This window comes from Nicotiana attenuata, chromosome 3 (assembly GCF_001879085.1).
Source record: "Nicotiana attenuata strain UT chromosome 3, NIATTr2, whole genome shotgun sequence".
Classification (NCBI taxonomy): domain Eukaryota; kingdom Viridiplantae; phylum Streptophyta; class Magnoliopsida; order Solanales; family Solanaceae; genus Nicotiana; species Nicotiana attenuata.
In genome coordinates this window covers 43,185,308-43,211,349 of record NC_031991.1, presented here as the reverse complement: position 1 = coordinate 43,211,349, position 26,042 = coordinate 43,185,308, and the positions used below count along the sequence as shown (strand labels likewise).

At 37.9% G+C, this 26,042-nt stretch overlaps 1 protein-coding gene across 1 annotated transcript; it reads left to right on the top strand.

The window, feature by feature from the left end:
• Positions 297–26,042, top strand: LOC109224309 (protein HUA2-LIKE 2-like). The gene is made up of 17 exons (XM_019388895.1): positions 297–758; positions 8,957–9,033; positions 9,678–11,747; positions 11,963–12,431; positions 13,578–13,686; positions 13,784–13,896; positions 13,989–14,185; positions 14,314–14,800; positions 14,919–15,363; positions 15,450–15,623; positions 16,293–16,393; positions 17,707–17,763; positions 17,858–17,934; positions 18,252–18,313; positions 18,459–18,577; positions 23,539–23,706; positions 25,621–26,042. Exons 1-17 carry the CDS (start codon positions 636–638, stop codon positions 25,651–25,653), a joined length of 4,881 nt encoding a protein of 1,626 aa, XP_019244440.1. The 5' UTR covers positions 297–635; the 3' UTR covers positions 25,654–26,042.

Below are 26,042 nucleotides of genomic sequence, written 5' to 3'. Positions count from 1 at the left end.
CCCTAGTAACTACGAATGAAGTTTGCTCCTCTCTTAAACTTAAGTTCAGACCCAAGTATATGGGCCCTAAGCCCATCACAGGTTTATTGAGCATCTGTCACATCCAGCCCAGGTGTCAAGAAGAAGTTGGTAAGTCACGTGCTCTTACACGTATCTAAAGCAAAATGCAAATATCACCACCACGTGCACGATAGCCAGTATACGTCTTCAAAGTCTTAACTGACACCCACCCCTTCGGTGCACTTTAGCAACCCCCCCCCAAATACCTCCGTTCATATCTGTTTTTTTTAGTACTTTTTTTTTTTCATGTGTGAACGGCCTTTCGCCATAAAACTCTCTACCCCTTTGTCCCCCTCTCTCTTCTATTCTCTCTGTAACATTAGGGTTAGGGTTTTAAAGCCCACCGCTAATTCCACACTCTCTTTCTTCTTCCCTTTGTTCCTCTCGTCTGTAGCAGTAGGGCTAGGGTTTTCTCAATTCGTGAATTTTCTGTTATCAAATTGTGTATGACCTATCAATCAATGCCTCGGAATCTACATATCAAACTGTGTGGACGAGTGGGTGGTTTTGGTTCCTTTACGTTCAGGAATCCCTTGAAAATTTGCTCCTTCGCTGCTTTGATTGGTTAGCTTTCTATGGCGCCCAGTCGAAGAAAAGGTACAAGTAAAGCAGCGGCTGCCGCTGCCGCTTGCCGTCAGTGGAAAGTTGGTGATCTTGTGCTTGCTAAGGTTAAAGGCTTTCCGGCATGGCCTGCTACGGTATGTGAATTTTTTCTCCTTTTCCACTTTCCATTTTCTATTCCTTACTTTTGTGGGTAGGCACTTTTGGTATTTGTTGTTCTTTCTTTGTTTTCATGAGATTAGTGCTTGGGTCTCTTTATTACAGTTGTGAATCGTGGATCTGATGGTTTTATAAAAAATCGCACATCTTCTTACTAGATTAGGGCCTTCAAGCTATGGAAAATGCAAAAACACCGTAGTTGAAAATGCTTCATAAAAAACACTGTAGTTAAAAATGGTAAAAATGAGGTTTAAATCCTCGCGGAGGGAAAAAATATTAATTGATTTGCTCCTATACACCTAAGCATTGGTGGGCAAGAGCTACGTGGTACCTGTGTTTGTGGGAGTCCGGTGTAATGTCTAGGCTCGTGCAAGCTGGCACAGACGCCACCTTCATCAAAATAAGAAGTCTTGGGTTGAAATTTTGGGAGTTCACTAATTGGCCGTATGCTTAGTTTATCATGTTGATATTCTCTGAACCAGAAGTTAAATATCCCATAAATTTTGATTCGCCTTTTCTTGTTAAACTCTGATTCTTCGCTCTGTTAGAATTATTGCTTTAGGAAGTGAATTCATGATATTGGCTTGTATATCACACTATTGGAGACGGAAGCTTGAATTTGAGTTTATCTTATAATTTCCTTGGCAATATTTGTGCCTTTTTTGGGATCAGTAACAGGTATTCTTTGGAAATTTGTATTATTCTATCTTTCTATAAATTCTGCGGAGAGATATTTTTTGAAATTATATGTTTGTCGAATCAGTTCGGGGTAAGAATGTTTGCTGAATTATCCCCTTTGGCGGTCTGTTCTAGCCAGACAGCACTGATAAATGTTACTTCCTCCACCTCGTTTTGTGTCTTAGTTTCACGTGGTACGAAGTTTAAGAATGTAAAGAAGATTTTTGAATTTTGTAGCCTTAAACCAAAGGTGTGTATAACATACCAGAAGTACCTTTTGAATCTTGTAGTCTTAATTGTGTCATGTCATTCCTATAAGTATGTCATTAAAGTTAAATGGGAATGTAAGAACAAAAAGCTCACTGATTATAGAAATGTGATAGTCTTTTTGAAAGTAAGATGCATAAATTGAAATGGAGGGGGATATGTTTTCTGTTCCTCCTTTTTGTTCCTCTTTCTGCGGTTTGAATGAAAAATTCAGAACAATTCAGAGCAGAAAAAGGATCAAGAAATAAGTTTGCCTAGTTTGTCAAGTTTGATGGGCTCAACTAAAAAATCATAAAGTAATTTTTGAATTAAAAAGATAAGTATTGTTTTCATAAAAATCTCCTCTATTAGGCATATCTAATAGTAACTAGCTAATCTCACAATCTTAAATCTCAAGTCTTTCAAGTAAAGTGAGTTTCATTGGTAGTTAGATTGGCATTAGAGCTCCATGAGGATTTAGACAGCTTCGCTAAATTGAATTTTGGCTAGAATATCTTTCTATTAGGATCTCTGGAATGATTATAGCACACAAAGCTCGTTTTAATGTGTATATACATTTATTTGAATCACCAGTTTATTGAGGTGGAGTTTATTAATAGTTTTACAGCCTTTAGAGAAAGTTAGCAGCTAATTTGCTAGTGTGTCTAATACGCTTGGCTGTACGTCAGTTTGATATTTGTTAGTTTAATTAATTTGGAAATTATCTCATTTCAGGATCTCAAGTTTTGTCTAGTCTATTTCCATTTGCATGGGTATTTTCTAAGTGTTCTAATGTTCATGAATAAATGAATATTTTTTTCTTGATTGAGCTATATTGATTCCTCGAACCGTCTTTCTTTCTCTTTATATCTCTTGTTTGTGTCCTCTCTGACCCTCTTCTACCCTCTTCTACGTTTTTCCCTTACTACGGTCTTGCTTCTTCTTTGGACTGCGCCAACACTGCCTATTTTTGCCACTTGAACTTAAGCACACTAGCTTGAAGGTTTAATTGAATAAAACTTGTGTTGCATAGCTTCACCTTCTTTTGACTTATGCCGTATTGCATTATGATATGGGATTTGTGCCAAATCCAGCGAGGACGGGTACATTGCTTGATAAGGAGAGACGGGTCAGAAAAGATGAAGAGATGAAACCAAAAAAAATGAGAAAACACTGGTGCAAGTGGGAAGTTTCGTCCAGCGTGACAAGATCTACGAAGCTTGAAACGGAAAGTGAGAAGTGTGGCACACACTTCTCAATAAAGTGAAATGCACAATTTTGTGACAGATTAAAAATACCAAACATATATGAATTTAGTACTATAATATTCAAATTTCAATTAAAATAAATAAATTCACAATCCATTATATTACAACACTGATATTAATCCAACTCCTTAAAGTTGAGATTTAAAGAATTGTGCGCATCTCATTGGGAGAACTGTGTGCCATTATATGAAGAGCAAACTTCTTTGAAGCCCATTGATTCGCCTCTGTAGCAAGCACTTTTTGCTTCACATTACTTCATCGCCTTAAGCGATAAAGCGATGACTTTCAATAACACTGGTTTTGCCTATCTTAACAACAGTTTATAATTGATTTTTTTAAAACTAGTAGGACTGTAGGAGGAAATTAGAATTCATATATGAAAGCTGGCTGCGGTACTTGAATTTGAAAGTTGGAACTGCATATTTGCACTTGAATAAGAAATTTAAGTTGATCATTGCATACCTGTCTTTTATCCTAATTTGTCCTATTTATTCGTTCGTACTAGTTGTCATTTGTCTTATAATCGTGTTTTTCTTGCGTTGCCTAGTTGTATGTGTATTTTTTTCTTTACACTTCTTGACTCAAACACGTGCATTAGTTGTTAGTATAGCTAGAAAAATATGTATCAAGTCTTAACCAATGATCGTAATTATAATTAGTGTTATTAGTGTGTTGCTATTGGTGAAAAAAATTTAGAATTCCAGTATAGGGAAGATGGCCGCAAAACTTGAATTTACACTTAAAACTACACATTTGCATTTGAGTCAGGAATTTAAATTGATTTTGAACTTACATTTTTAATCATAATTTTGCTGAATCTTAGGAACTATGGTTTTTATTTATGAGATTAGTGGACTTAAAGTGGAAATGTGCCTTTATATGGTAATGAACTCTCACTTTTTATAGGAACCTACCCCAATAAGTCATACAATAGTTGCTCTCACTTACATGCTATTATTCTTAAATAAATATGCTTTATATCAGTGAAGTAGCAGAAATGAAGAATTTGGCTGGTTTAGTGCAAAATCTTGTATAGTGCGTGTACATAGGTTCATAAGTCTGGACTATGCCAAATAAAGATTGAGATGATTACAAAATAGCCTAGATTAATGTCGTTATTGACTTTGCTTTCTCATATATTAAGTGGTTGTTGCAGTTGTATTTGGCATTCTTCTTTTGCATTTATAGATCTTTCTTTATTGTTAAAATGAATCCTTTTGCATTTACAGATCTTATCATTTAGGTGTAGACATACCCAACCAAAAGGAGTTCCTTCCTTTACTGGATATCAACTTTCGGATAACAAGGCAAAGCTGAACTTAGTGCTCTTAGAATAACATAAGCAGAACTGAATCTAGTGCACATAGAATAATTCAGAGGTTATGAAAATTTCAATAATTGGTATTTAGAAGTGATGATTCACTTTAAATAAGTCGAGGTTGCTATCTTTTTCTTTTAGTTGGGAATTAAGGGGTGAACTGGTCAAAATATCCTTGTTAGACGATTATGTAATTGCAAAATTTGTTCTCTAATCTAATTGAGAAAATGAATCATTTGCTATTTAACAAGTTAAAAGCATTGAAAAGTTTAATTGTCTTATCCTGTCCTGTTGTGAATTTGAGAAGGAAAAAAGAAAAGAGTTGTATAATGTTTACAAAGGACATTTATTGTACATTTTCACTGACTGATAAATATAACAAGTATTACGTAGCCTTTGGGTAGTAAGTCACCTGTCTAGTTATATTGCATGATTGCCTCTATTTTCCATCCGGTGCATCAAGACTTTTTGGTGAAAATGATGCTTGCTGTTCCACTTTGTCCCTGACCCTTGCGCTTTGAACGACACAAGAATGAGAAGTATCTAGGAACAAACGACCAAGTATCAAAGTACAAGGCGTTCAACAATGTTGGTAAAGGCGAAAGCGCTAAAAAGCTCTTCTGGTCTATGGGGCTTTAAGCGTAGAGGGCAATTGAAGCGTGGGCTTTAGTTAAAAAGGCTCGACGTAGAAAAAAATACAAACATATATGTAATGCAAGAATAAGTAACAACTTCACTCATAATGATTTTCTTAACAATTAATGTGTTTTTGCAAATCACATTCATTATTTAGTACCAGCCTGTTCAGGATAGAGATTATGGGCAATGAGGCACATGCCTTAGTGCCTTGCCTACACTGAGGCACAACCTATGCGAGGCGAAGCGCCTATCCCGAACTGATCTGAGCTCAGGTCTCAAGCTCATTTCAAATGAGCCTCTGGCAACACTGGATTCAAGTGGAATAGAATTTAGATTGTCATTCTTTGAAAAGAAATAATTTAATGATGTTGTGAGGAAATACTATCATACAAGTAGTATAGGAAAAAGACAGACAATTTATGCAAAAAATGGTTTGCTATGGATGCTATCTAATCATATGGACTAATATGCTCATTGTGTATGCACCATATATTCACCAAAACGATAGATAAGTCCTTAATTATGGAAATTCAATTTACCACTCCCTTAATGCAAGTACTAGAACTATGAGTTTCTATCAATGTCCAGATAGACGGAGGTCTAGGATAGTACGCTGCGGAGTGAGACCGGGATAGAGTTCTCCCGGACGAATGGCAACTTATGTATTGGTCGGCCTTCCTACCAGAATGCCTTCTCGGTCGAAGAGCCCTTTTTTTACTAATAACGATGCAGGAAGCAAAAAAAACTTCTAAATTAACTTGTTTTTGCTCAATTGCTTTGATGATGGTTGTTTAGTTAGCCTCATTTCTCATTCTTATTGTCTCGTTTCTTTTGGTGTATTTGTTGAATTCTTTTGGAGTTCTAGTATCCAAGGAAAAGGTAATTACATGGGGCACACGTGTTGGCAATATAATTCGCCAATGTCGAAGCCTCTTGGTTGTTGATGACATTATTAATTGGAGGTAAAAGATACACAATAAGATTGCTAAGATGATGAGTTTACCTTAGACCGTTAAGTAGAAATGTGAAAGGAAAAAGACATTGATTTGCTTAAGCAATCTGTATTATGTGGATGAAAAGTTGTTTAGAGCAGCAGGTTATAGTAGCTGCTGTTTTGAGGCATTGCGCCAGTATTATCAAAGGCGCGCTTAAGCACTGAAGCTAGGCTCAAAACATGTTCTACGCTTCAACTCGCTTTGTGGACGCTTTAGTGTCGCATAAGCGCGCTTTAATGTCGCATCAAGGCTCTAAGGCATACTTTTCCATGCCAATGAGTGTAATCCTGAAGAGGCATCATTAAACAATTGATATTTCACTTTATCATAATTTTTTTATATATTTTCTTTGTACATATATTTGTTATTCATGCTTATAATTATTAGTCTTGGACTACATATACATATTTTTACTTTTTTTCCCGTTGCACCTTTTTTCATTAAAGTCCACGCTTCATTTGTGCTTTGCGCTTAAAGTCCCAACGGACCTTAGAGTTTTTTTGCGCTTTCGCTTTTGATAACACCGCATTGCGCTTCTCTCTTTATAGATAATTATCATTTGACGTGCTTGGACTTGCATCGTTTCCAAAAAGTAGGTGGTCTTGGAAGTTTTCTTTCGGATGAGACTCGAGTAAAAAATTTTATGTTATCGAAACAGACCAGTTTTAGGTGTATTTGATTTATGTTCATTCATTTTCGGCTAGCCTCTCTAAAGCAGGGAATGATAATGATTTTTATTATCTGACATTCAACGAGGAAACTGAAATCGGCCATAGTTCTGAACTATCCATTGGTTTTGAGGTGTATGCCCTGCACATGGGTGACTGCACTAAAGCGCCAATTAATCTTGTTTTCCGAAGCGCTCAACCTGTTATGCACATAGCAAAAGGGTTGAAGTGCGCCGTAAGCCAACCTTTATGTAGACCGAATTATTATTTGCTCATTCAAATGATCTTAATATGAATTAGCTAATAAAAAAGTATCTGACTATAAATTAAATCATATTTGCTTAATTGGTTTGAGGATAACTGATTAATTTGGCTTCATTTCTCGTTCTTGCTGTCTCTTTATTTTGGTGCATTTGTTGAACTGTTTTAGAGAACTAGTATCCTGATTTCACAGGGCACATGCGTTGTCATAATTGGCCAATCTCTAGTTCTCTTGGTTGTAGAACTTTCAAGATATTAATGACATTAGTAGTGGAATGTAGAAGATACACAAAAGCAATACTAAGGTGATGAATTTACCTATGATCGTTACCAGTAGAATTGTGAATAAAGCAGGCGGAGACTTGATTTGCTAAGAAACCTGTATTATGTGGATGAAAATTTCTTTTAAGCATCAGGTTATATTCGTTGCCGTTTTGAGACGTTGTGATTGTGTCTCTTTGTAGATAATTATCATTAGGAGTGCTTAAACTTGCATCATTTCCTAAGAATGGTGTCCTCGGAAGTCTTTTTTCGGGTAAGACTCCAGTAAAAAGGTGATGAAATCAAATGAACCATTTCTAAGTGTATTAGATTTACGCTCTTCCCTTTTTGGCTTATTTGGTCTAGACAGTCTTAACTTATATTACCCTCTCTATAGCTGTGAAACGACAATGACTTTTGTTACCTCATATCAACGAAGAAACTGAAATATTTGATAATTGTGCTCTCCATTATTCCTTATAAATTGAGCCCCTTTTCAATCTCGAGGACCAAAAAGTAAAATTTTTTATGTAATGCTAAGTCGTAGGGGTTTGAAGTTGTTCCTCATGGTGAAAAATCGCATGCCTCATTGGAGATACGGTACACTTTTCTCCTTAGCTTAGCCTCTAAAACATTGAACCAGAGGTAGTACATATGCTTGTGTAGACTCTAAATCTCTACAAGCAAAATTAGGATGAATATTTATTAGACTCATTGAGTGAAGTAGCGAGGGTAGGAGAATGTCTACCATTCGTTGTTCAAGGCACTTTTGAGGCTTGAATACGCCCTGTAGTTTGGTGAAAAGCAGGTGGTGTTTTGCCTCGTTTAGGTGTCGTTTTTGTGTGCACGCTATGGCACACGTAGAGTCTGTCTTTCCAAATTGTCACCGTACACCAAGTGTGATTAGCAAGCGGTACTATAATGGTTAAGAAAATGTTATCAATGAACATTTTTGGTATCGAGAGTGGGAAATTGAAATATAGCATAAGAAAATTGGCAATTGGTTTTTGAATGTGAACTTAAATTTTCATTTTTGCATCTGAATAATAAAAGTTTTGAAAGCTTTTAAGCTTGATTGATGTAATTTTTACTTGATATATGCTTTGTAAGACGTAGTCGGTGAAGTTATCCGAATTTGTGTTGGTAAATATAATAGGTGTATGGTGGAGGTGCCATAAGGTGCCCCAAATGCCACTGTTATTGCAAATAAAAACTAATCTCCTAGTTACTTAACTAAAAGGTGCTTCTCCTAGTTACTTAACTAAAAGGTGCTTCTGATGTCGCTTTGCAGATCTTTTTTTAATCTTTGACAACATTACCATGGCATAGAATTTTCTTTGACAAAATGAGCAATAACTGGGACTGTCTTGTAAGTAATGCAGGAATTAATATCCTATGTTGTACGAATATCATGATTAAGCTCAATTTATGGGCTTTTTCTGTAAGACATATGTAACGAATAATTTTGTCCTTACATTTTCTCTTGACGTTGCAAATAGACTAGTTAATGTTCTGTTTAGTAAGTTCACGGGTTTGAACCCTGCCATAGACAGAAGCTCGGTATTTATTGGAGAAGGATAGAGGGCGGGCCCATAATCCACTGAGTTTCTATCCGTGTGCCCTGGCCTTGGTGATTTCTCAGTTATAAAAGACCTCTACTTAATAAGTTACTTATCCAAAGAAGTGTTCTTTTATTAGATTCATCTTCCTCTAATTATGTGTTTTCACATGATGGCCGGAAGCACCTTGCCGCTTTCTATCTCTTTTCTTTGCCCGTCATTTGACTAACTGATGTGAGAACGGGAATAAGAAGCCTAATCATGCTTTTGTTGCTTATGACAGGTGAGTGAGCCAGAGAAGTGGGGTTACTCGAGAGACCGGAAGAAAGTGTTAGTTTACTTTTTTGGAACCCAACAAATGTGAGTGCTCTATTTCTTTACAGTGACATGTTATTTTTTCTTCTAATCCTTGGTCACTTCTGTGTGATTGAACCTCTTTCATCTACTAACTTGATTGAATGAAGTTGTCTCCTTGCTAAGATTTCTTTTTTAATCAAGTCCCCTTGCTTAGGTTTCTTAGCAGTATCATCTATGTTTTGGTAAGATAGTGATCACCACTAGATGCATTCACTGTTGAAGCACACTTTAGAATTAAGAATATACACCTTGAAATTAAGAAAAATAATGTTTTGAGGATGTCTACTGTATGTCAGGAATTCGAGGATGGTATTATCTTACAGATATACCACTTGGTACAATTCTTGATTCATTGCTCTTTTTGGTGTATTGGGAGCTAAATATGTTGGGAGATGATTATTTTTTCTGACAATAATCTTACTCTATTTTTAGCTAAGGAGCTAGAATAAAACTGAGGTTTTTCGACGACTACCATTTTTTTAACCATATGAAAGTAATAGCATATGTTTCTTTTGTATTCCTTTACTGTTAGAGCAGTGTTGCCTGTTAATTCTGGTTTGTCTGAAAACTTTGCATGTGTGACATCATTTATTTTCTAGTCTGCGATTCCATGGCTTTGATATTTGGTAATTATTTTCTGAATTCAGAGCCTTCTGCAATCCTGTGGATGTCGAAGCATTTACCGAAGAGAAGAAACAATCTCTTTTTGTTAAACGTCGTGGAAAAGGTGCTGATTTTGTTCGTGCTGTGAATGAGATTATTGATTGCTTTGAGAAGCTGAAAAAGGAGCAGCCTGTCAACTGTAATTCTACCAATGAAGCTGCTGTTAGGAGTGACACCATGGTTGTTGAATCGACCAAAACTCATTTGGAGGGTGAAGCTCTTAACACGCTTGAATCTTCTTCAAAAGAGAACCTTGGAGATGAAAGTGAACCAGACTCTGAAAATGAGGTTGGTGCAGTTGCTGCAAAGGACGAAGACAATGCCTCCCAGGATGGTGAAATGATGTCAGTTGATCGTACTTCAAATGTGGAGGTATTGGATATGCCAGCTGCAAAGATTTATTCTACCCGGAGGAGAACTGTTGGTGAAAGGTTAAGAAATGGTGATATAGAGAGAAGGGATCCACCTAAACGTAGGTTGAGAAGTTCTTTGAGAACCGATCCTGAAATACTTCAAAATCGTGCATTGCCCTCTTTCCATGCAGGATATGGTCCTAATACAGTAAGGGATAGATCTGTGAGAAGGAATAAAATGGATGAAAAGCCATCAAATTGTTTAGATAGGAACGATATGGAACAATCTGCTTTTGTTTCTAATGGCAGCATGGAAGAGAGTGATTCTGAAATTGCTACCGTTGACTCTGGCAGCTTGAGCTTAAATGAAGGCAGCAGTGTGGAATCTGGTTGTAAACCTGTGTATAGGTGTGCTGTGCAATGTGAATCGGAGGTTGAGTTGAGTCAGAGACTTGAGTTCCAAAGTAATGCCGTAATACTCAAGAAGAAACGGAAGAAGAGACTGCGCACAGATTTAACCGAGTCCACTGCTGGTTTTGACAAAGAAACATCTCCTGAGACACTGACGACTAGAACTGCAGATGTCTTGCCAAGTAACCCTGTGAGATCTGATGAAAAAAATTCCAAGGAATTGAAAGAAGATGGTGATGAGCACTTACCGCCGCTTAAGAGAGCCAGGGCGCGTATGGGTAGATCAGCACCTGAAGGGGAGGTGTTAGATAATGAGGTGCGGAGTGAGGCGAAATCGCCAGGAGCTTCTGACAAGTCTTCGGAACAGGTACCTGGGGGAGATGGTTTTTTCCTTCAGACCTCTAATTCTGTTAAAAGCGATGCATATGATTCATCCCCGTCTAAGAAATGTTCTCCAATGAGACCACCATTCTGGGAAATTCGGAAACAGTTTGGTGGTTCGCTGGATGGTGAGTCTGCTTTACCTCCATCAAAACGGCTTCATCGTGCCTTGGAGGCCATGTCAGCTTATGCTGCAGATGATGATAAAAAAGATGTGGATGGGCTTTGTGGAATGAAGGTGGATGGGCTTTGTGGAATGAAGACATCTATGAATGGATGTTGCTCAAGTTCCAAGGAGGTTTGCTCTGAGCTGTCTGAAGGGATTAAACTTGAGAATAACTCTGATGTGGGTGGAATGGGGAGCCCAGCTAGTGCTGTACATGAAGATGCTACTCAATTTATGGTGAGTGCTAGAGCATTGGTAGCTGGGGAAGGCTTGGAACATTTATCAGAGGTGCCAGCTATTATTACACCTTTAGGTTTGGATGGCAGCGCAGCAAAGGTGTCCTGTGAAGATAAATGTGAAGTCTTGGACGCTGCTATACGGACACCTGAAAGAGTGAAGTCATCAAATGACTGCCCTTCTAGCCCTTTTCTTGCACATTCTGCTAGTGCCAAGTCAGATGGTGAGTTGCAGGATACCTTCAAATGTCAACATTCCTCACCAGGGCCAGTTATGCCATCTGACGAAAATTGTGAAAATGAAGTTGCTGATTTAGAAAGACATTTAGAAGATCCAATTTCTGAAGTTTCAGGGAAATCTGCTGATTGTGGATCTAATGATGAGGTAATAACAAGTTCACCGGGAAAAGGTGACATTATGGGTTTGGGTAGTGTGGAGGCTGAATGTGGTAAAAATAACAGTTTATGCCAAGTTTCATTAGATGGGTGCAGTCAAGACAATGGAGAGTAAGTTATTTTCGTATTCTCCCATCATAAATTATTAATCTCTGTCATTCCATCTCAATTTTGTTTTTATTAATTTCCATCTTATTTGTTCATGGTCCCTAATCTGTTGAACCTGGTGTTTTCAGATCAAGCCTACATTTCTTTTTTCGTATCTCCTTTTCTGTTCCTATATCCGCTGGTTTTGTGTTCATTTTGTCTTGTATGCCTCATATTAGGTCCATGAATATGAAAGAAGCTGGATCGGCATCAAAGAATATAAGTACGACCTCATCTTCAAGTCCTGAAAAAGTTGGGGACGTGTCACTCAAGGAGTTGCACATGTCTGGTTTGAGCTCTGTATCTGATGATCAGTTGGGCGATAAAGCTGTCTCAGCCACCCTTTCGTCATCCTCTCTTACTGATGGGATGGACTCCTTTGCTAGGGTATCTACACCCAATACTTTAACTTGCAACATGTCTACTGTAGATAGTAGTGTGTATGTAAGTAATGGATGCTCTAGTCCCTTGTCTCATCAGCTACATGACAAGTCAAGGACTGCTGGAAAATTGAGCAGCAGAGGAGAAGCCAATGTTGCTTTAGGTTCCTTTGAGGCCACTCTTGGGATACTAACAAGGACAAAAGAAAGCATTGGTCGAGCCACACGCGTTGCTTTAGACTGTGCTAAATTTGGTTTTGCATCTAAGGTAGAGTTACATGCTTTTTGTCACAACTTTTGTTTGTAATAGTTTGTTAGGGTGTGTTATCTGATGTGCTGAATCTTCTTGATTTTGTTCCCTCTTTTCCCCTATACTGCTTCTTATAACTGTCTGTAGCTCAGATGAATAAAAATGGTGTCTTTCCTTGAACCTACCCTTGTCTGCTTTCGCAAGCTCATTAGAATGTGTGTGTTCCCTATGTTTTTGGCAGTTCACAACTTGTCAGCTTGTTTGTATAGTGTCTATCTCGTTTTCTGCTTGAATCACCAGGTGAGGAAAAAGATGGTCTGACGGAAAAGAAAGTTTGTTGCTTGGTTGTTTATCTTCTGCTAGAAAGAGTGTTATTGATATGAATTTGCTAAGCTCTGATCCTGTCCGTTTATTGTGTTAGTTATGAGCTGCCAGGTCACCTCCTCAGTATGCAGAAAGAATAATTTTGTTCTATTTTTTCTGAGAGACTAGGAGGTCTATGTTTATTCCCTTCAAGGAGGGGAGGTGGCAGTTTATGCAGTAACAGTGAGGACTGAGAGGAGGTTGTTTATGAAGTTAAGAGGATTCTATGGTATTTATTCGACGACCATTTATGTTGTTCTTTTGCTAGCTGAAGGTTGATTGATATAGATGGTTAAGCTGATTCAAGTGTAATAAATGATATATTCTATAGACAGAATTTGAGAAATGCAATCGAAAGTTTTAAATGTGTCCTTTCTGAGAAAAATAAACTAAAATCTACTGGTAGTGTAAGGTGAGGATAATCCTGAACCTGGGTAACATTCGTATCCTGCGTTTTCCTGCAAATATTGAACTAATTTGGACTCCTAGATGTATGTTCAATGTAATTTCCTAGTTTTAACCAAGGTCAATTGCTTTTTTTTCTTTCACCTCGACGTAAGTTGTCAGAATAGGGGGGATTTTCGGTTTTGTTGCCCTAAGTTTAGCTGTATTTGATCAAGTCCTTACCTCTACCCCCGCTGTCCTGGAAAAAGGGAAATAGAATTTGGAATTTGAAGTTTTGAGTTTTTATTGACAGGGATTGGGAAATTTTGGAATTTGTATCTTTTATTTCCTAAATGCACAGTTGTCCTGTTTCATGAAGTTAATCTAACTCTTTCTTTTGGCGTTGAATGGACTCAGGTTGTGGAGATCATTGCCCAAAACTTAGAAAATGAATCAAGCTTACATAAAAAGGTGGATCTTTTCTTTCTTGTTGATTCTATTGCACAGTTTTCTAGAGGATTAAAAGGTAATTATATGAGTATTTTCTGCTTTGTGGCATTGCACTTGTATGCTTCATTTCTTCCTGGTAGGCTGTTATTCCCTTCTTGTATTTGTAATTGTAGGTCACATTGGTGGCATATATCCTTCCGCAATTCAGGGAGTATTGCCACGTCTAGTAGTAGCAGCTGCTCCTCCTGGAAGTAGTTCTCAGGAAAATCGAAGGCAGTGTTTGAAAGTAAGAGAAACATTTCCTTTTTTATTCCTTTTTTTTTGCAAGCCCAAATTTCAACGCTGGGTCAAATATCTTATTGTCTTGTTTCTTGATAGGTTTTGAGAGTTTGGCAGGAAAGGAAGATTCTTCCAGAGTCTGTTATTCAACCCCACATACGAGAACTTGAATCCTTTTGTGGTTTATCATCGAGTCGTGCATTCTCTCGACGTCCCACGAGGACAGAAAGGACAGAAAGATCTTTTGATGATCCAATTAGACAAATGGAGGGTATGCTGGTTGATGAATATGGAAGGTAAGTTATTTAGTAGTACCCTTTGAACATGTTATTGGTAAAAGTAAAAGGAGATACCTTATGAGTTCGGACTTTTCCCGCTTGAGATGTCTGGAATCGCTGTATTGAATTTTATTGTATTTCCTCAGCAATTCAAGTTTTCAACTTCCTGGTTTTCGTATGCCTGCAATGCTCAAGGATGAAGAAGTAAGTGATTCTGATGGTGAGAGTTTTGAGGCTGTCACTCCAGAACACCCTGCTGGAAAACCCAACGGAGAGGAGGCCAACCTGGCTATTGAGAAGCGCAAACATATCCTGGAAGATGTTGATGGTGAACTTGAAATGGAAGATGTGTCTCCAGTGTGTGAAGGTGAAACTGCTTCTGTCAGTTACAGTGTCGGAACAAATCCTGCTCAGATTTCACGTCCTGATGATGGGAGCTGTCTTGGAGCCCCCTTCCATCCTCCACTTCCGAGGGATGGACCCCCCTCATCTCCTCCTTTGCCAACATCCCCTCCTCCACCTCCACCACCTCTGACCTCAGTTGCGCCTGCACTAGCTTCTTTTCTACCTCCATCCTCTATATCGAATTCCAACCCCGGTTGTGCTCAGTCAAAGTATTCTGTGGGTTCACAGGTACATTTGTTTTGGTCCTTTCTTTGGTTATGAATAATTTTCTTGTGAATCCATATTGGTTAGGTCAAGCTAGTGTGTTGTAAATGTAGGATTCTGATTGAATATTCATGGTCTGCAGAACATTAAAGACAATTTGCAGGAAACTGTTTTTCAGCAGTGTGAAGCTCCACAAATTCATCCGATAGTCCCAGATGCTATTCATTGTCAACCCTCTGATGGCAGAGAGATTCATGCCGAGGGACCATTGAAGGTGCTTGACTCTGCTAGTTCACGTCCTTCCAGCAATGGAGCTGTTTCCCATCCACCATTCTGCTTGTCAAATGGAGTACAACCACCTGATGGGGCTTCTAGCAAGGGTTTCCATTTGCGCCCGCCTCACCCCGCTCCTTCAAATCAGTTCTCTTATGTTCAGGCTGATCAGCGGAGGGATACAGCAACCCCTTATTCCAATGTATTCCATATGCAGAATGCAGATAATAGAAGTTTTTCGAGGGATCATAATAGGATGAAGTCAGCTCGACGTGAAATTGGAGAGAGCTGGATGACACCATCTCATTATTCCGGTAAGGCCTTTGCCACCATGCAATGAATGCCGAGTATTCGAATTGTCTTTATTTCCTCTGGTTTCACTGTTGCTTGTCTCTTTCAGGTCCATGCTACCCAGATGGCTCCAGAGGTCGCTATGCGGCTGAACCATACCCTGTACCACATGAACCACCTTTACCAGGCCACAGGTGGGGTTACCCTCCCCGGGGTATGAATCGGAGGGAATTCTTTACTCACAGACCGCCTCCCGACCGCACGATTCCGGTTACGTCTAGAGGTTGAATACTTTTATCCATGTGGAAACTACATATACCATTGCACTATTTCCAATGTACTACTGTCATCTGATCTTGGTAAACGTGCTATGCTGTTTTGAAGTACCCTACACGTTTTAAGTGTGATTTTGACCAATCAGATATAATTTTTCTCCAAACCTGCCAATGGAACTGTGAGCCACTTTTAAGTTGGTAAATGGGGCATCGGGGTTCATAACTTGCACGCTGCATCAATTTTCTCTTTTGAAGCTTTGGCAGAAACATAACAGGAAGTCTTTATTCTAACTACTGATGTGCAGTGGCAGATTAAGCGGCAGGCCTTGATTTTACACCTGCTAAAGTACTTTCTTTACTACATTTGCAGTCAAATAGCCAAAAAACCCATTTACAGTGTAGCTTACTGATAAAGTAGGTAGGGTGAAGTTGATGGTGAAAATACGAACATATAAGCATTTAAGTGGCCCGAAGTAGCATATGACCTTTCTCTGTGGGGAATTGAACAATAATAAACAAGTGAAGGTTCTGACCAAAGATAAGTGTGAGGAGTGGTGTGTCAATTTATTGTTTTTGTTGGTTGCCTTTCTCCTTCTAACTTGTTTTTTAATTTTATTTTCAATGCAGTAAACAACAAGATTTTCTTCTTCTAAAGAAATATTTATTGCAAAACTCAGTCGCTTTTGCTGTGCAGGTCCTGGCTTTTGGAGGCCAAGATGATGACCCAAGACAGGAAGCTATAGCTGCTGGTACTGCTACTTTGCTGACAACATTGACAGTTTAGGCAGTGGTTTCATGTCATTTTTTCAGGCATTCATTCTTATACCTCACCTGTTCTTGCAGGTAGTGCGGCTTGTTTATACTTAATCGGAGAGTAGTTTGTATGCTGAGGTGCGCTGAAGCAGAGAACAGCAAGTTCATGCTTGTATATATGTATTTTAGAGTTCTTTTGCAACTGCACAGGGGATAGTCCATTGTCTAAAGAGCTCTGTAGCATATTCCTAGGCAGCTAAGTTTTGTATATTTATTATATTGTGTTTTTCTTCCCTTTTTAATCGGTATATGGTCTCTCCTCTCCTAGTCTCCTGTTAGAGATTTGTCAACATCATTTTGGCAATTGCTAGGGCATTTCAGGCTACCCCCCATTGTGTGCACGGTTCACCCATTGTTATAGCAGTTTGGTACTCTGTTTTGAGCAAATGTTATGCCAATACCACACCGAAAAATTCGGCATGGTTTGATTTCACCTTTTGGTTTGGGTTTATGCGGTTTGGTTATTTTGGTATTACTCTTGAAAGTGTAGTATATTTTACTATCAAATTTAGAGTAGACAATTAAAACTTGTGATCGTGATTCACAAATTTAATTTTCCAGATTAGATTAAATCAAGCAAAAAAAAAAAAAAACCAACAGAAAATGGATCAAACAAAGGTTGTTGATAATTTCATTCTAAAAATAAGACTCAAGAAATTAAAGAAAAAAACATCAACGTTAGCCAATTGTAAAATAAATTTCATTTGTCATGTTCAGTGGTAATGGAATTACATATAATGAATAATAGTGGGACCATTTTTTTTTTTTTTTGGTGCACGACTAACCAATATCTCTATGAATAGAAAAGGTACTTTAAACAAATACTTTTATGATTAATGTTACTGACTTTTTATTATAAGAAATGTACAAAAGTTTAAAAGAAAGATACATATATGAATTTTAGTTTAAAAATGAATTAACTTAACTTGAAAAATTAATTGCAACAAGCAAAAAGAGGGTCAAGCATAAATAAATCACATAAAATTCGGTCAAACATAAATTGGTCCGAGAAAGTTTGTCATGTTAAGTGGGAGCCATGTGTTTGGGGTATAACCGGTGATTTGGGCAAAAGTGATAACAGCGCGAAAGATTAGGTGGCAAATGAAGTGAAGGTCCCAACTCCCAACCGCATTCACATTCAGGAAATCCAGATATGAGATGTACCTATTTTCAATCCCTTTAGCCAAAAGCTGTTATTATTGGAATTAATCCCTCTTTATTACTATGTCATCTTTGCCCATTCCTAAATCCATTTCTCCAGTAGACTTATAATTCACAAAAATGGGTGCTTCTAAATCAGTTCCACAGAAATCAATCCACGAATTCACTGTCAAGGTCATCATCCCTTTATAATGGTTTTAAGCCTCTTTTCTTATAATTTTGCTCTATTTTTGATGGTTTGTGTTTTATTTGTTATCCTATATTTCAGGACATTAAAGGGAAAGATGTAGACCTTAGCATGTACAAAGGCAACGTGCTTCTTGTCGTTAATGTTGCCTCCAAATGGTTCTTTCTTCTTCTCTTCTCTTGTTCAGTTCTTGGTTTTTTTGATTACCTTGTCCAGCTTGCGCGCACCTTAGACTAATTTCACGGTAGCTGCTATCTCCCACCAACACAAAACGACTTGGACAGATGAAAAGAAATCATCTAGTGTCCGGCCAGCTTGTGTGTAGCTCGACTACTGTTTCTTTTTCATTTTTCAATTCAAGTGTTAAACTTTAAGCTATTTTTCACTGGTTCTCTGTTTCTTTGCCATGACAATTTTGATGGTATTACTTGTGCATATGGTGATAGTGTTTTCTTCTTCTTGTTGGCTGAAACAGTGGGTTCACAAGCACCAATTATACACAATTGACTCAACTCTATAACCAATACAAGGATAAAGGTGGGTGCTCTATTTAGTGTCTTGGTTTTTTGTGCTCTTATGTTCTTTCAGCATTTTGTTTCTCTCAGGTTTGCGCACTCTTGCTAGAAATATATTGGTGCCTCTGTACAGACTCTTAATGTATATATTTTAATTGAGTTTTCAGGTTTTGAGGTCTTGGCCTTCCCTTGCAACCAATTTTTGAAGCAAGAGCCTGGTACGAGTCAGGAAGCTCAAGAATTTGCGTGCACAAGATTTCAGGCTGAATATCCCATTTTCCAGAAGGTATGCCTGATAGAATGATATGTCCCTTTCCCTATATCGTAATGACTTGCATTATTTCTTGTTACACTCTGAATAATCCTCATACATGTGCTTTGGCTTACACAAGTCATAAGCATATTCTCTGCTGGCTGTGGAAACAGTTTGTAAAGAACAATAACTTACACCTAAATTCCAAGCTTGTTTGAATGTTCAATATGAATCTTCACTATCTATTTGAATTCATTTGAACTTGTATCCAATATTCAATAATTTAGAGTCTCTTTTTCAGTAAATCTACCTAGATAACATCCTTCGATGTGGTTTTTAGGTCTATCCTGTCTCTTTTAACACCTTCAATTTCACGCGTTCACACCTATATACCAGTGCATCTAAAAGTCTACATTGTACATGGTGAAATCATCTCAAGCCACTGCCAACTTTTCTTGTTTTATCCTTTACGTGCAATTTTCTATTATATACTCATCTCGGGCCTCAGAGGCCTAACATCAACTGTAATGTAACATTTGATGTTTTGCTACCGTTGAATAGAACTTGCTTTCACTTTGATAAGTATCCTTCTATAACATAACATTCTGGTAAGACTTCCATTTAAACCATCCAATTTAATTCAATGTGTTACATCTGCATCTGTCGTACCATTCTCCATGAATATCAAGCCTAGATATCTGAACTCTCTAAATTTACACAATTTAATCCCGTCTAATCTCATCTCAATTTCACTCTATTTATGCTGTCTGCTGTGTATATTCTTTATCTTTTTCTTATACTAAAACAAACTTACTTTCTAAAGTGTTTATCCACAATTCGAATTTTTGGTTATCACTCGAAACTATTTGGGCATGATAGTAAAACAAGTGAACTAGAAAGTAGTGAATGTAGAAACATGCAACTCTGCAATGAGAGCTCTAATTCAAACCAAAGGAACCAAAAGATCTGCCAATTTTGCAAAGAAAAGAGAAGGGAACTGAATGAAATCTGTAAGAGAGAAAAAAAGGTCAAATAGAAAATGCTTAATTCATCCCATTCCCGCCATTACAATTCGAAAGCATCAATTTATAGGCTTAGGTAGTTATAAAGATCCCAACCTCAGACTGAAGACTCTAGTAAGAGCTTGCAACGAGAGCTAGTATAATGTGTGACCTGGCACTAAAGTGAAAGTTCAAAAGTTTGAAATGCAGTACTAGCTGCCAAATGTTCTCTTCTTCTTTCTCAACCATAAAGTACCATGCATTTCTTTCTCCTTCAAAAAAAGTTTGAACTCTGGAAATTGCGAGTGAAGTAAAATTATCTCATGTGGCTTCTGTTAAAAGATTCACTTATTGAACTAATAATTGATTAGTTGTTACGTTCCCTTTACTATCACTCTCTGTTCAAGTATAGCCATTGCTTCGAATAAGGGTTGTCAAACTGGTAAATTGTCGAAGGAGTTGCATTCTCTCAACCTTCTTCTTCAGCTGTGAGACATGGAATACTGACGAATTTCTTAATGTACTAGCAGTTAATAAAAAATTTGGACGGTTGCTTCCAATATTTGAATGATATGGTATTACCCAAAATATTCAGAGGACAACTTCGAGTTCTTGTTAATAGATACTGAGGATTTCCTATAGTGTAGAGAAAATGGACTTTGGGGCTAACTCTACCCGAGAAGATAGCTTATGAAGTGAGGATTTACTAAAACCATATAAGGAGAAAACGACCTACTCCATAAATCAATGTGAGACATTCTAATACCCCTCTCACGTCCAGGTTGGCCATTTGGAGAGTGGCCAAGATAACATGGGTTCCCCATGTTAAAATAACTAACTATAGGGATGTGTCTGACTCTAATACTATGTAAAGAAAATGGACATTGGAACCAACTCAATCTCAAATGCTAGCTTATGAAGTGAAAATCGGCCAAGACCACATAAGGAGACAAACTCCATTCCCTCAATCAATGTGGAATGTTCTAACACATAAGTTTGTAACTTTATATAGGTCTTATCGCTAATTGCAAAATACCCCTTCACCTGCATTTGTATCCCTTTGTGCTTTTTGTAAATTGTTTCGCTACACCTTATCCCATAAGCTACACCTTATCCCATAAGCTGTTGCTTAAAGAGTTGATCTACTAAGGTCAACTTGGACTAAGATACCAAGTTGAAAGACAGTTGTGGTGGATCAAAACTCATAGAGAATTAAATAGTGTTATCTGCTATGCTTAGTGGTAATTCATAATTTTTACCAATATTCAGCCAAAGAGAGCCATTTGTTCCACTTTATAGTCTGATGACCAATCGCGCATCTGAGGTTAGTTTCAGGATACCTATTGAGCTTCTTAGTTTGCCCATCTATTTAGTCTGAGCTCAACTACAAGTTAACCTGCATTATTTTTTAAATCCTTCTGAATGAGGCAAAGAAAGATTTGTCTCTGCCTATGAAGCTTTTAACTGAGAATGCCTTTGCTATTTTTATAGAAGTGAATGGATAAGTCTGGATTAAAATTGTGCATATTTGCTTGTACGGCCATGATGACCATGACCACTTCTTTCCTTTAGATCTGGGTAGGCTCTCAATAATGTCAATGGCTATGTATTCCCAAGCTTTATTTGGGATAGGTATGACTGCAGAAGCATTGAATTATCTACATTCTCAGCCTTGCTCTTCTAACAAATGTCACAATGTTAAACCATCTTTTAACATCATTTGCAATTGAGGGCAAGCAGCGCACCTTTCTAAGTTTTTGTTGTATAGCTAAAATTCTTAAATGCCCACCTTACATTCAAGTTGCATACTCTCCGTTATTCAGCCCGCCACACTTTACCTTTATATTGGAGTGACATTTCTGTAAAGTAGTATCAGGAATTTGAAGGGGAGCCTTGGCGCAACTGGTAAAGTTGTTGTCATATGACCAAGACGTCACGGATTCGAGCCGTGAAAACAATCTCTTGCAAAAATACAGGGTACGACTGCGTACAATAGACCCTTGTGGTCCGGCCCTTCCCCGTACCTCGCTCATAGCGGGAGTTTAGTGCACCGGGCTGTCCTTTTTAGTATCAGGAATTTACTTTTTAGCAACATAAGGCAAACACACGTTGCTTAAATCTTTTAGCAAATAAGTGTTTCTGCCTCGGCAAAGTAATCACAACTCCTTTTCAAATCAAAGGAACATAAAAAGAATGCTGGTATTTGCAAAGCAAAGGAGAGGGGAAAACTGAAAAGGCGAAGAAAAAGTCAAATGGGAAGATGCTTAATTCATTTTGATCCTGCGTATTATAATGCACCGAAAGATCAACTTATAGGCATAGGTGATTACAATGATTGCGACCTCATGTTGACATCACTGGTAACAACTTGCAAGGAGGGCTAATATATAAAGTAAAGATTAAACTTGGAGCAAATCGTAAAGTGACAATTGTGACACGCTGTCATAACTGCCAAAGGCTGCAAGTTATGACCAGAAACGGAGCTAGGGTTTCAAGCTTATGGGTTCAGAATTTTAAGTCTTTTAATTTATTGGGTTCTAAATTAACGATTTGTACTAATCAACAAATTTTTCAAGACAAATACAAGATTTGAACCAAAGCTACTGGGTTCGCCGAACCCGTAGCCACAACACTAGCTCCGCCCCTCGTTCTGATTTCTGTTTATTTGCTTATTATTCTCTTCTACCATAAGTTATGCATAATATTTGGATCTTGGTGGTTTACTACTGAATCATTTAAGAAAAAAGAGCAAAGTGATCAAGGTAAAATGTCTGTTAAGAGCCTACTGAAGAAAGCGTTGGTTATCTTGTTAACGACCAATATGCTGATCAATATGTGTTGGGAATTGGCAGCGGTAGTTGTAATCGTTTAAATACCTCTATACGTTATCACCATGCATTTTACTATTGTATGATATAGACTATAAAGTTAGGCAGGCTCTGCTTAAATCTCTGACATAAATATCAGACCGTAATTGCTTCATCCTCTCTGGATAGCCTACTTTTTAGGCCACTCCCCCCCCCCCACCCCCCCCCCCCCCTTCTTTCCTTCTCTTAATAAATATTGCTTGAATAATTTTTTCTAGAGTTATTTCACTTGAACTTTTGGCAACATTATACTTAAAGTGAACAATTGATATTCATTTTAAAATATATGTGACTTTGTGTGTTACTCATTTTGAGGTATGTGATCATCTCATTTAAAAGCTTAAGCTGTTAGACAGACACTTTTAATTATATTTTCAACACGCCTCCTCACGTGCAAGCCTGATTTTTTTGGGGCCAAATACGTGAAAATTCAATTTGATAATGGGTAACCGTGTGACTCGATCACAGGACTTCTGCCTATTCCGGTACCATGTTGAAATGTGTGACCGTCTTCTCTAAAAGTTTAAACTATTATAGCGAGCACAAGATTATGTATTTAGTTATATCTTCAGCACTATTCTACATCAACATATTGAAATGCTTAAAATATTTTGATTATTTACTATCCACATTTAGTTTCCCTCAGCAAGGATGGTCTTGCATTGTTTGGATTGAAATTGTCCCTTGTTCTTATGTTGATGTAGTTGTGGTTTTATATTGTTAATTGTCCCACATTAGTTGAGAGAATGAGTTGTTGTCTCATTAAGCTTTGATTCTTATAGTAAAGAGTCCAATTTTATATCTTTTCACATCCTACCTGAAATAACTTTAAAACTGTCATATCTCTATTAAGCTCTTATTTTACCCAGGGTGAAATTTAGGCTTGGAGGTTATTTCATTTTTAATCGAAGAGATCAAGTTTTCTAGTTATCATGAACATATTCTTGTCTTTCTGCCCAAATCTGGAAGCAGCCTCTTGCGGGGGATAACATTCTGCATACTATATGTCATTCAATCTTGTTAATTAAGATTTTGAACAAATCTATGAATAAAGTTTGTATTGTTGTTTGATTGAAACACAGAGGTTTTGGTAACAAACTGGAATCACAAACTATTTGATGCTCAGGTGCGAGTTAATGGGCCGGATACAGCACCAGTCTACAAATTCCTTAAAGCAAGCAAACGTGGGTTTTTAGGTTCCAGGATTAAGTGGAATTTCACCAAGTTCTTGGTTGATAAGGACGGGAAAGTTATCCACCGCTATGGCTCAACTACTCCACCATTATCAATCAAGGTCTCTCTCTCTCTCTCTCTCTCTCTCTCTCTGATGCTGAAGTTTGTCTGGTTATCCTTCCCTTGCCCTTAATGCTGTTGCAATGGTTTTGAGTAAATACACCTTATCACTTCTCCTCAAGAACTCTGAGAAACCTCTTTGATTATCCTGTATACTTGTTCTATAATAAACCTAAATGTTGATTGTTCCCTCAGTCACCATTCCTTTTAGTCCAAAGGCCATAGTTGATAGTTTTTTGATAAAGTGGCCATGGTTGAAGTATAGCATAGTAGGGTTGGATAAATTTATGCAGAGCCATCTTCTTATATTCGTTGGCCTTTTAGACCATTCCTCTCCTCAGGCTATGGTTGTTTTGTCTTTCTTATAAAACCTAAGTTTGCCCTGCTCACCATGGCATAAATATTTTGGGATCTTCTCGTGCAGGATAACACAAGTTATAGTTTCATACAGTGGGATGTGGGGAAGTTGTAGGAAATGAACAAAAAAGAAGAGAACTGCCCATGAACTGATAGTAGTGTTTGTTCAGAAGAATTTTACTGAACTCCAGAGTATGCTATAGTTGATAAAGTAACAGTACACATTTTTTAGGAAAAAGGAACAACGGCTATAGTGCTTAATAAATTTTCCGTTTTGAACAGAAATATAAAACATTTGTTCAATCTCTTGTGGATAAGATTAGGAATGATGATATTTGGGAGAAGGTGCGCGTGACTCCCATTGATGACAAGATGCGGGAAGCGAGACTCAGATGGTTCAGGCATGTACAGAGGAGAAGCCCAGATGCTCCGGTAAGGAGGTGTGAGTGGCTGGTTGTGGAGGGCACGAGAAGAGGTAGAGGGCGGCCTAAGAAGTATTGGAGAGAGGTGATTAGGCAGGACATGGCGAGACTTCAGATTTCCGATGACATGGCACTTGATAGGAAGATGTGGAGGTCAAGTATTAGGATTGTAGATTAGGAGGTAGTTGAGTCTTGCCTCACTTCGTACCTTTGTAAGACTAGTCTGGCAGGGTTTTCGTATAAGATCGCTAGTGGCAATGCTGTGTCTTACTATTTCGTTTTTCATAGTGCCGGGCCTATTTACTAGCTATCGCTTTTGCTTTGCATCTCTTCTGGATTTCATGTTGTTTCTATTTTTCCTATGATTTCTGTGGTGGTACTGATATCGTCTCCTTTTGCCTTTTGTCTTCTTGAGCAGAGGGTCTTTCGGAAACAACCTCTCTACTCCTTCGGGGTAGGGGTAAGGTTTGCGTACACACTACCCTTCCCAGACCCCACTAGTGGGATCTTACTGGGTTGTTGTTGTTGTTGTTCTGTCTCTTGTTTGCATACATTTAATTTCTTTCAGAGATTATGATATATAGGCATACTAATGATTCCCGAAACCCCACCTTGTTAGCTTTTACATCTAAAACGGGCAGTCCGGTGCACAAAGCATCCCACGTTCACGCAGCATACAGGGAAGGGCCGCACCCCAAGGAGGTGTCATGTAGGCAGCCTACCCTAATGCAAGCATCAATGGCTGATTCCACGGCTCGAACCCGTGACTATAGGTCACACAGAGACAATTTGATCGTTCCTCCAAGGCTCCCCTTCTTATTAGCTTCTACATCTGAATCTCTTATTCGCCTTGGGATGTTGTCAAGTTGTGGAATGAGGGATAAAGACCATATATTAGTGCCAAGTAGATTGAGTCGTCTTCAACTTGCTTACATTTCAGGTATCTCATGTAGAGATCATGAACTAGTCCGTTACTGTATCTTTATGTTTTGTCTAATACTTCAAGTTTTTCATGTCATATATTTTTGGGTCTGATGATATCCAATTGGAGAACTAATTGCTTGTTCCTGTAGCCATGTACATTCCTAAATGGTGTTGACAGCTAAGTAAAAAATCTTGCTTGATTTTTGTTGCAGGCTGATATCGAAAAGGCAATAAGCGAGAATTGACAAGGTTGTGCCTAGTTCAGAAGTGCAGTCAATGAAACTTACGATATAAAGAAGAGAGAGCGAGAGAAGCTTTCTGTCAAATGCAATTTTCTTATTCCTGGTGTGCTCTTAAGTTCAATCCTTTTGGTGATGTTGAGGTAGTTTTCAGCCTTTGTTTGGAGGATTCACGTGCTGCAAACATGAAAATGTAACTAAATTTGTCCTAGTTACCTGATATTGTACATTATATTATTGTACTGTCTTCACTTCCACTATCCTTTTATGTAACTGATTATTAACGGTTAGAGATCGTTTGGTTCACAGGCAAGTTTTGTATGGATTATAATGCAGAATTATATACAGTGACAATTATTGTTGGATTATTCTATTTATAGATGTTCCATTCTTCA